General features: G+C 46.6%; 1 protein-coding gene across 3 annotated transcripts in view; it reads right to left on the bottom strand.

The window, feature by feature from the left end:
* Positions 1 to 11,939, bottom strand: part of LOC135830036 (alpha-L-rhamnosidase-like) — a 60,124-nt gene extending 48,185 nt beyond the window's left edge. For 2 of the 3 annotated variants that reach the window (XM_065342421.1, XM_065342420.1), the window contains exons 1-6: positions 10,581 to 10,988; positions 9,137 to 9,329; positions 8,447 to 8,528; positions 7,635 to 7,712; positions 7,034 to 7,117; positions 4,895 to 4,955 (exon numbers count right to left, since the gene is read on the bottom strand). In XM_065342421.1, the coding sequence (XP_065198493.1) occupies positions 4,895 to 4,955; positions 7,034 to 7,117; positions 7,635 to 7,712; positions 8,447 to 8,528; positions 9,137 to 9,329; positions 10,581 to 10,689 (607 nt within the window). In that variant the 5' untranslated portion in view covers positions 10,690 to 10,988. Of the gene's footprint in view, positions 1 to 4,894; positions 4,956 to 7,033; positions 7,118 to 7,634; positions 7,713 to 8,446; positions 8,529 to 9,136; positions 9,330 to 10,580; positions 10,989 to 11,881 lie in introns of those variants that run through there. The other variant, XM_065342422.1, reaches the window with a different exon arrangement.
* Positions 11,940 to 12,031: the final 92 nt, after the last annotated feature.

Raw genomic sequence — 12,031 nt, 5'->3', positions numbered from 1 at the left:
GCCGTGCTTGTGACTTTTTTTCCCCTGCTGCCGTGCTCATATTAGTTATCTAACTACAGCTGTATCCTCTTCTTGGTTCTGTTTGTCCGCTTATTATTATATATTTTTCTTTTCTCTTATTATCAGTGGGACCATTGTCATTAGGTTTAGGCCTGTTTGGAACTCCACTTTAAATAAAGCCAAACAACAACAACAAGTTATCACTATAGCCGATAATAATATAGTGTGTTATGCATGTTTTGATTCTTTGTTGCCATCATAATATCCGATACAGTAAATAGTGGATATAACGTGCCCCTTTGATTTTCGATAATTTATCACTATATCCGGTGCATCACTATATCCGATTTGCATGTATGACTGACACATGGCACATGACTGTGCATGAAATGATGCGTACATGCTGGAAAAAGCATGAAAAGCAGCCACGTGTACATGTGGCTGCTTACAGCATACAGGGAAGAATTTTCTCTCAATCACGTCTGCTGCCAGATGCATCCAGGCAACACTGGATCAGTTTTGGAAGAAATAAACTAAATTTGAAGAACAATTGTTTTGTGATCATCACTCTTGATCAGTATATACGATATTTTCCTGTGCATTTGATATGGTTTGCTTCCTGAAGCCCATCACAATAAGCGATATATCGGTATAGCCGATAATAGTGTGTATAGTGATATTTTAGCTGTATTTTTGTGATTTGATTTTGATTTTGGCGAGTTCGATCATTATAGCCGGTATATCGTTACACCCGGTCACTTTATAAACGATACTCACTGTATATCATTACATCCGATAATATTGGTTATAGTGATACTTGTACTGGGTAAAACACGTTTTGCTTTGACAAGCTCAACCCGTAACGCGCTCATCCTGCCTCTTGTTAAGTCAGCCCAGTATCTAAAGTCCCCTTTGTTTTCCGGCTACTCTCATTGGTTATCATTACCATACGGTCTGAAAACTTGTTCTTCTATTGGTCAGTTTAAAGATCTACTATCACAACTGAACTAGACGCAATAATTATCATCGAAGAACATTCTCGAATACCTGGGTGATGCACGAATTTTGATAGTGCTCACTTCCGTTAATCGTTTTTCTTTGCAATTTTCCATTCATTTTCTGCTTTAATTCATATTTGCTTTGTTTTCCTAGCTTACTATTGCCGTGGCTGGCTCAACGCCCTTGTCTCAGGGGATTCTGTCCCTGCATTAGCTATGCTTGTCACATGCTATGAGATTGTGTCTAATAATAATAATAATTTCGTACCAATATCACTGTAGCCGATATATTCTTATATCCGGTCACTCTACAGTCCATTTCAAAACTATAGACGCGTACCTAGGCAAAAACCGTTATGCCAGCATCTATACCACATAAAATCTGTGATCACTTTGTGCATAATTTTTTCCAAATTGGGCGTCTGTTATCCAATCCTTTAGAAACTATATGAGAGTAATTGTGGAGCGATCCTGAGCAATATTCCGAAAACTATTCTCAAAAAGTTCCAGCCAAATTTGAAATATTTCAAAAACCCTACGCGTCTATAGTTTTGAAATGCACTGTATAGCCGATACAGACTGTACTTCGAAGTCCGCTGCAAATGCCCATCCCATTTTCGCGAGATCTGCTAGCCTGTACACACTGACCCGATGCACTGTCACCCCTACTGTACGAAAGTGCATCTCACACCGTAGCGCGAAGAGCGCTTTGCTACGGTAAACTTTGTCCACTTTCCTGGTTTCAAAATGTCTTTGGGCACTAGCTACGAGGTAGCTAGTAGCGATTTTATGATGTTGGTTGTTTTATTTCGCAAATTCAAATGGGAGTTTTCTCTGAATAACAAAGTAGTGAAGAGCTGAGTATTGCACAAACCAACTACATTTTTGACGGTGTTTCAAGCCATCATTTCCAAATCACGCAACGCGCAAAGGCAAGGGTTTTTCTCAACCACTTCAGAGTTTTCAACAAGTTAGCAGCGACTTTGTAGGTATAGCTTTTGACTTCTGTGACATCCCTCCCCCCCCCCCCCCTCCCCCCTGTAAAGTGTTTGACTTAGAACTGCAATACTGCGAATGGTCAAGTCATTGAATGACGCTTCGTCAGAATAATCACCGTTCCGTTCTAAAAGCGCGACATCGTGGCACTGAAGAAATTTCATGATTTGAAAACCAGATGGAGTCTACGGCATTACCACATGGAGAACGAACTAAGAACAAAGACGACTCATTTATCGAATGAAAGGAAATCTCGACCGAAGCTTTCTTCACAGCAAGAAAATGACAATCGCTTTTGCAGAGCCTCCTGGTAAGACAAAGGCAGTTTGTAGGCATTACAGTCGTTCTCGTACTCATTCGACCTTCATGCCAGCTTTCTACAACTAGATTGACCTGAAAAAGACAAAAATAGTATGGACCCGCTGGGGTGGGCGTTCGCTGTGATGTGGGCATTTGCAGCGGACTTTACGGTGCACTTACCTGGAAAACGGGTTTACCAAAAATCTCCTCCACCGAACCGCCGATTTTGGAGAATACCGAAAATATTACACTACCGAAAATTTCTGCTTTACAGTACAGGTACTACAGGGCTGTACAGTCCATTTCAAAACTATAGACGCGTACCTAGGCAAAAACCGTTATGCCAGCATCTATACCACATAAAATCTGTGATCACTTTGTGCATAAATTTTTCCAAATTGGGTGTCTGTTATCCAATCCTTTAGAAACTATATGAGAGTAATTGTGGAGCGATCCTGAGCAATATTCCGAAAACTATTCTCAAAAAGTCCCAGCCAAATTTGAAATATTTCAAAAACCCTACGCGTCTATAGTTTTGAAATGCACTGTAGTACCCCGGTCAGGTAGCTCCAGTCATGACCGGACAACAGATTTCAAAAACATTCACCACCCAATCAGTGCACACCGGGGAACTTCGCCAATACTGTTCATTTCTGGTCAAGCATCCGATTTTGGCCTGGACACCTGAATTACTCGATGAAGAATATCCCCCTTTCGTCGCCAGCCCAGTATACAACTACTTCGAAGTAGGCTGATCGAAATGGTGGAGAGCTTCATCAAGCGCATGCGTTGGCGGGCGATATTCTTCATGAAAGGGCAAGGTGACGAGGCTGAGCAGCAACAGCAGGATAACTTCGGGTTCAAGTCCCGGAAATGTCCACCGCAGGTCGAGGAATTTGAGCCTATTGAGGATGATCTGCTGAGGATGATGGAGATTGTAGAGTTCAAAAGGACGACGGACAGCTTCCAGCGGCGGCTCAAGGATGACATCGCTCACATCCAGGAGACAAGCGACATCTTCGTGGCCGAGGACAAGACAAGGAACATGTATGCCCTCAACAAGGACTGCTACGAGAAAATGATGCGTGACAATGTGACCAAGAACTACAAGCAAGCACCGGAAGAGACATGCGATGACATAAACGTAGAGGCTAGGAGTATAGCCAACGCCCGTTGATTGGACGAGAGAATGGATTGTATTGCAAAAAAGGATGCGTATGCGACATTAAAAGACCACAAGGACAATTTTAAAGACAACCGCCCATGACGCCTCATCAATCCGGCAAAGAGCGAGGTTGGAAAGATATCTAAGGCAATACTGGAAAGGATAGTCCAGGATGTCCCGCGCCAGCTACCAGCAAATGCCTGGAAGAGCACATCCGCCGTAATCGACTGGTTGCTGGAGGACAAGCAAAACTGCGTTTTGTATGTTTTGGACTTTGGATGTCGTGGAGTTACTCGTCGATCTCAGAGGAGCTGTTATGGATGTCGTTGCAGTTTGCCAGTGGCTTCACATCAGTGTCCTCGGAGGATCAGGAAACAATCCTCCACGCAAGGAAATCTCTGCTATTCGGCCACGGGAAAGAGTGGATGAAGAGCGTACTTGTTTGCACTCATAGCTTGGAATAACAAGTTTCCTGGTTTCCCTCCTCTCTTTCCTACCCTTAGAGTTCTGGCTCTCCTGCTCACCTCCCCGCCCTTCCACTCCCCATTTTTGTTTCCTTTCGTGCACATGTGCAGCTGTGATGCCGAGACCCTTGGTCGGCTGAGCTTCACAGGTCCCACCCACTCCGTCCTGCTGGATATGTACCATTGTGTCGAGTTCTTCTCCTCATTTTAGTTCATCATGCAGTGAGTGTTCAATAGTAAAAAAAAAAAAAAAAGAAAAAAAAAAGAAGGGAAGCGGAGTAGTTGCTGTTACAATGTGATGCTATGACGGTGCTGAAGTGTGCGAGTTGGTCGGTACGCTAGCGCTTGCCAAACTATGTGAGGTGTACAACGGCAGTGACATTGGACTCTACAGTGACGATGGGTTGGCAGTGTTCAGGAATGTATCGGAACCGGAGGTTGACAGGATCAGGAAGGACATGACCAAAATCTTCAACAGCCTAGGACTGAAAATCACCATCCAGGCAAACCTCAAATCAGTCGACTTCCTCGACATTACACTGGACCTACACACCGGCAAATAACGTCCATACCGGAAGCCCAATGACCGGCCACTATACGCCCATCACCAATCCAACCACCCACCAATCATCATCCAGAACTTGCCCTCTTCCATCAGCCGACGACTAACGGACATATCAACGGATCAAGAGACATTCATTCCAGGACGCATCACAGCTGTACAATAATGCACTCAGAGACCGTGGATACAATGAGACCGTCCAGTTCTTGGAGGAACGGAAAAGTGGGAGAAAGAAGAAACAAAGGAGTTGACACCGGAATATTACCTGGTTTAACCCACCGTTTAGTAAGAATGTGTCTATGAACATTGGTCAGCGATTTCTACAACTCGTCCACAAGCACTTTCACAAAGCATGCAAAATGGTGAGCCATATGGCTGACAGAGCACACATTGTCCAATGTGTACATACCGTTGACTGAGACCCTGCACCAGCCAAGACCCGAGACGTACAGGTGACTCTCAGCCAGACCCTGCCAGACAGTACACGTTAACACACGCATGCGTGCATGCACGTGCACAGACACGCATGCACACACGCACATGCGCACAAACACACACACACACACAGAGGAAGGGTGGTCCAATATTTAAAAAAAGCAATCTTATAAGACAAGACATAACGAGCGATGATCGTTGAAAACTAAGTACAAGCTGAAACTATACGCCAGTGAATCAGGTATGTGTACAGTGCAAACTGGGTTAAGTGACCTCTGGTATTGGCGACCACGTGATTTTGACGAAAGTATTCCATGCACCGACAGTTCGGCATAGAAACTGCACCGGAAACAGCGACCACCTGCATTGCGCGACCAGCGGCCGACTTTTAGTGTACCAAGTGCCGTAATGCATACAGCGACCACAAGGGCTGCCCGGGACGATGTAGAAGGACCTCAGATTATCAGCGTCTTTCCTTAAGGCGCAGAAACTATTGCATGATGCGGTCAAGGATTGTGGTGTGCAGATCAGTGGAGGTTTAGGAACGGATAGGGAAATTGAATTGAGCGAGCTCTTTGTCAATCTTACTCTGCTGACGAAGGATGAAGTAGAAACACTTTTCAAGAGCGAGACGTTCTTTTCGTCCGAATCTGAGAGAGCACGTCAGCTAAATGCTATCAGAGCAGCTCAGGATGGAAAGTCCACAAAGACACGTGGCATTGTGCTTAGCGAGATCTTCTCTGACATTGGCAGCGATAGTGCAAAGGATCAAGCAGGTGCAGTTGACGCCGAATGTGGACTGCTGGCTCGTGTTGCTAGCAGCGTGCCTATTGGAACGAAAAAGAAGAATGTGCTGGCGTTTGGAAGTGCAGGCTGTGGCAAATCTGGAAGCTTCTTTCTAATGCTTGAATACCTGATGCGCTGTGGAAGGTGAAGATGGATCTTGTCTTGGGTGTTGAGTTACGACGTGCTGAGGTGCGATCTGCAACTAGCCTGTGTGAGTTGCTGGCTGCTCGATTCGACAGATTGGATATGGACCAAGATGAGCTGATGGAGAGAGCACGATGCGGCATGGCGTGTGAAGAGAGTCGGTCATTACAATGGTCACATGACATGACTATGTTCTGGCACTTAGCCATGACACTGTCACCGCGCAAACCCTCGTTTGTCGTCATGCAGCATCTCTGGTAGCTTATCTGTGAGAAGCGTAAAACATTGACATTGGACACTGCCTACTCTCGTCTTGTGCCTAACATTGTCAGCTACTCCCATCGCAGGTCTGTACATCCGGGTCTTCAAAAGATGTAGTCCACGCTGTGTGCAACGCTAACGTACGGGAAGATGAAAGAACTGGCCGACCCGCTGCTGGAGGAGACGTGCGGTGAAAGCCACGGCTGCCAATGTGTCGAGAGATCCTTGCACCGGGGGAGATAATTTTACGGATGAACTATTTCTGTCAACCGTCATCGATGTGTGGAAGGAGGCAGTGCATCTCAACACGGAAGTATTCCTCACTGCTGTGCGCAACGTCAATCCCGTCGCGGCATTACAACGCGAGCGTGTGATGCATCCGAGCAACACGACACCAGTGCCATTATCCACCGAGGACGCTACTGCTACTGCTATGCCTGCAGTTCGTCCAGCGCAGTCGCTCGAGAAACAGCACAACCTGGTTCATCTTCTGGTGGCTCATCATGAACACTGCCAGTATCCTAGGTGGCAGACCTGACTGCTAAGGGGTTGAAGTGTGCTCAGAAGCGAGTGCATGCAGTCAACTGAAGTGACACGTGAGTGAGAGTGCAGGGTGCGCACTGCATGCACTTGAATGTGGTGTGAAAGGTTTGAAAATGCATGGGTGCTTCGTCTGCCTGAAAGACTTCTTTTAAAGTGTCTTTTGCCCAACACCTGTCAATATGAGTACATAGAAGTATGTGCACGATCCGGTATGCCGAAAATGTATAGAACCTTATTGTAAAGGCCACCTTCCTTTTACGACTGCTTTCGCTCGCACCACGGAGTGGTTGCTTAAGCCAAGTATGCTGTACTGGGAAGTACATTTTCATATTGTGTGTGAAATAAGGACTTGTAAAGTCAGACATCATCATCAACCTACCACAGGCACGGACATAGTGGTGGTAAGAAGTGGTGCAGTCTTGGCCAAGGGGGCGGCAATCCACGATGCATCCAGCCAGTCCGCCTGAGATTGAAATAGCGAGACAAAGAACCACACAGAACATTCAGTACACACACTTGCCTAGAGCAATGAAGCGAGGTAGAAAGGTATCGTTTTCGTGAATCTGTTTTTAATTGTTCAATTTCAGCACTGGAAAATCTCGTTAAGAAGAATACGGATAAGACAAACGTTCGCTTTAGAAGAACCGGTATTGATAACTCTATTGGATGAATCACTGTCTATTCATTGGGTATAAAATATGGATAAGAAGAACTCCCGTTAGTGCACTCAAATACCACCAGTCCCTTGGTATTCGTCCTAAAGAGGTTTGATTGTACAGTCGAATCTGTCAAGGTGACCACTCTGATAAGGCGACCGACCACCTGTGCTAGAGGACCACTACAACCAGGGCCAAGGAATGGTATTTCCAGTCAAATGACCCTGGATAAGGAGACCACCTGTACACGGGGACCACATTTTGTAGGTCCCTTGAGCGGTCTGGCTTAGACAGGTTTCGCTGTATGCTGAAGTGATTACTGACCTGTGAGAGCAAGGCGACATGGAATGCTGCAATGTCACTTTCTCCCGACATCGCACCATCCTGGCCAGACCATTGTACCTACATACACACAGTTGTTTGATATGCAGGACACAAGCACACACACACACATACACACATGTACACACGCGCACACGCACACACACACACACACACACACACACACACACACACACACACACACACACACACACACACACGAAATGGCGCCGTTGGAGCAAAAACTGGTAATTGTAGAACAAAGTCTGACGGCCATGAAAGTCATCGCAGCGGCAGAAGAACAGAAGCTGACGGCAGTGGAGCAACGGTCGAGCAATGGGCCAAACAACTTGAGCTCAAGTCAACTTTCTCTTCACAACGAATGTTGCCAAGCGTTTCCCATAGACGTGAACTGAAATATTAATCGGGCATGATCATGATTGCACGTAGCTGCACTATGCTTCAGTCCATTCACAAAAAATTGATTTCTGGCCTTTTCAAATCTGATTCGGGCCGTATTAGGATCAAACCCAATCCTAATTCGGTGGGGAAATGGGATTTGGATTGGCATGTCTGTACAATTAGCACTGCCGTATGCAACAGAAGTTGTAGGAGGTGAGATTATGATTGCACGTAGATGCACTACGCTTCAGTCCATTCATAAATAACTGATTTCTGGCTTTTTCAAATCTGATTCGGGTCGTATTAGGATCAAAACCCAATCCTAATTCGGCGGGAAATGGGATTTGGGTTGGCATGTCTGTACAATAATTAGCAGTGCCGTATGCAATAGAAGTTGTAGGAGGTGAGATTACCTTCCAATAGTAAGTGGTTCTTGACTGCAGGTCTTGACCATCGTAGATCACATTGTAATTCTCCGAGCTAGAAACCAATCCACTGCACAACGACAACACGTGATATACATAATACAGCAAAACCTGGTGTAAGCGACCTCTGGGTTTACCGACCACCTGCTCTTAACAACCGTTTTCCATGCACCGGCAGTTCTCGTTACACGTACACAGACACTGTAGGACCTGGTTCTAAAGACCACCTGGCTTTAACGACCGCCTTTGCTTGCACCGTGGGGTGGTCGCCTAAAACAGGTTTTATTGTACATTGGCGTGTTCAGTCAGTTTAGGGGAAACTCTGCAGTGCATAGCTGCATGCTAAGAACAATGACATTGTTGTAATGTTAAACATTGACCTACAAATGAGTGAAGGGACTTGAGTGAAGGGGCAAACGGACTCCAGACTTTCAGCACCAAAACACCGTACTATCTGTGGTGCATGTCATGTTTGATCCAACCGACTAGGCTCACACAACTCAGTTTGGTGATATTTACATTGCAGGAAAATATATGATACAGCTGAAAACAAGAGAGAAAGAAAACTACCCATCCATCACGGAAGGAACCACAACTAACCAGAAAAGGAAAACATCGAAGAAACAAGCAGCGCGAGTGACTCTGACTACTATCAACACACACACGCATGATGGTTACCTGTCCCACAAGACCCGACTGTCTTTCTCAAAAGCCTTGCCAGTCTCCAGACTAGTAGCAGCGACAACTGCTCTATCGGCCGACACCACAACACGATAGGACTCCTGTGACACACCGCGTCCTATGACCGGAATCTTCCACGTGAAGACCGGTTTGCGAACGTCGATCGCCGGTACACCGGACAAGTGCTGACCTGGTGCAGAGTAAAGCAAGAACGAGAGAGCAGAAGAACAATTGGTATTCATGAGCCACCAGCTAGCATCAGCCATCAGGCGACACACCATTGTTACAGTGAGACTCGGGATAGTTGTTCCGTCAGTCAGGCCTGTAGCACCTGGATTGCAGGTGGTCCGGCCCATATGGGATACATGACCAGAAATGAACAGTATTTCAACCATGGACTGTCCGATTTTCCACCCTAGATCTGCATGTACAGCCGGTGTACCCGGATGGAGCGGGCCAATTTGGAAGGCCAAGCCACAGCCAGACTGGCGAAACTGGGTGCTACGGCCCTGGTTCTTCGGTCATTGGCGCTTCCCAGACACCTTGCCCTATTCGGCATGCGATACTTCTCCAGTCCAGCTTGACTGCTAATACACCACGTGATGATCACTAGGCTGAGTGTGAAGCAGGGAGTACTACCGGTGTTTTACTGCTCCAGGCTGAGTGTGAAGTGACTACACTGTGCTGTTTTTCTTCCAACTAACGTGCTGCTCCCTGCCATTCGAGGAAAAGAAGCATGTTTGTTTGCAAGTCAAAATGTCAGAGCCTCCAGCAGAACGTTTGTGAGAAGCAGCCGATAGTACTGTCGTGGACATGGAAATCCGGTCGCACGTCTAGCCGCCACAGGGCGCTGGCCATGCAGCCTTGAGTACTCGTGTGGTAGACTACGCACCTTCACTTTATGCGTTGTAGCGCGCTGGTCGCATCGGATCAACACGTGCATGGCATGCAACGTTCTATGTGCACTGAGTCTGAGGACGCCGGCCCCGGTCAAACGACTGGATTTCCATGTCCACGACAGTACAATCAGTCATGTAGTTCAAGATGAAAGGAGAATGATGTATAGTCTGCTGAATTTGACTCGTTTCTGAGTGCAGTTTGCAGGTACAATTCCAAGTAAAAAGAGCTGGCTGAGCCAGTATCATTGGCTTCAAAAATATAAATAGGGTGAATTCAGTACACTATGTTGCGTCACATGATCTTCCAAAGCAGAATGAAAAGGGCTACGCTACGCCCTGCGGTAGCTGTTCCCCTGCCCCCCCCCCCCCCTCCCCTCCCTCCCTGGCCTACTATTAATATTAATTTTTGTGTTGTATTGTATAAATTTTATTTTATCGATAATTCCCCAGATGACCTGGCTAGAAGTAGAACCCTGCAAGCCGCATTCATCAGTGTACGTTGTGCGCTGAGCGTAGCCGCGTACATGTAGTTGACCACTTACATCTAAGGTCGTACGGAGCACAGTCAGCGTCATGGCCGACTGGACAATTGCTTGCTGCCGTCGCACAAGCAACAGCGGCGCAGAGCAGCGTCGCAATGCGAGCAAACATAGCGACCGGTCAAACCCTGAGGGACCGCTCCAAAGTACACACTGTCTCCGTTGTGTAGGCAAATAACCGCTAGAAAGGTCGTAGTGCGGTTCTCCCTCTCGCAGAATGAGAACAAATCAGAAGATTTATGCTGTTCAGCTGAGCGTTGTGACAAGAAATTCTCCTGTTTATGCCCCCAAAAGGAGAGGCGCTGGTCATGCCTCCAGTTCTTCATTGCCGAGGCACCGTTCTCGGCCCTTGGGCCATCTCGACACTAGAATATGACAGGATGACAGCCAACAACTGGCCATAGCCTGCCGGTACGGGTAGAGACGCTACTGCACTGGGCTAGCTGGCTTGACTAGCGCTCATATCAAGAAGAAAAATGACTTTCTGTCCTTCGCAGAAAATGTTCACTACAATAATAAAACCTACAATATTATGTAGCTGGGTCTGGGCATGGGAGTCGCAAAAGCTATCACGCCTTCCTGATAAAAACAAACGAGGTTACGTGTGGTGTTTTGTACAGGATAGATTTTAGACGTATTATTTTATGCACACCGCAAAGTGATCAGATCAGATCAAAGGTAGACCTAGACCAGTCATGCTGCTGTATGTGTGCCAAGAGTACATAACCCCAAGGGGGGTTATCAGGTTATGTACTCTTGATAATACAGTGCTGGCAACTGAAATCCGACCCCTAGCGTCTCGTACGAATCGCTAACGCGGCTAGTGCACCGCTAGGGAGTCGGATTTCAGTTCCCAGCACTGTAGTTACGTCACTCGTCAGTCGGTGTCATAACAGACTACGTACAAGTACTTGAAGTAGTGTCGTGACCACGGTGACAGGCATGCAGTCTAGGATTTCCCATGCACATACTTCAAAGACTTTAAGTATCTTCGTGCTACATACCACACAGTCACTCTTGCCTTGGACTTGGAGAGTGAACACTATTCGTGCTAGGCTCTTGCTGTATCTTGCTTTGTGCTAGCATTCAGCCGTGGTATGGCGAGAGGTGCCAATTCCCATACATGGAGTGCTAAGCATTCAAGTACAGTTATGATTACTTTGCTCTTGTAGTGTTGTCCCTGGCCTGGCTATCCCTGAGTGAATGCATGTAATTGTTGCACGGATCCATCGCCTACGTGTAGTCCTAGGCACTAGTCGACCTGTTGAGATGTTACCTTGGTTACTGAAAAACACAACAATTACATGATTGTGCAAGTCTCTCTCCCCCCAAGCTCGGCCCAGCCATTTCAGCAGCTTGCAGTGGTACACTGGTTATAGGCCGCAGAGACACCGAGCACGGTCATCTGGTCATTGTCTGAAGAGAAATAAACAAATGCAGCAGTGTCACCGATA

This window comes from Sycon ciliatum, chromosome 13, assembly GCF_964019385.1.
Source record: "Sycon ciliatum chromosome 13, ocSycCili1.1, whole genome shotgun sequence".
In the NCBI taxonomy this organism is placed as follows: domain Eukaryota; kingdom Metazoa; phylum Porifera; class Calcarea; order Leucosolenida; family Sycettidae; genus Sycon; species Sycon ciliatum.
This window is presented reverse-complemented; position numbering and strand designations above follow the sequence as displayed.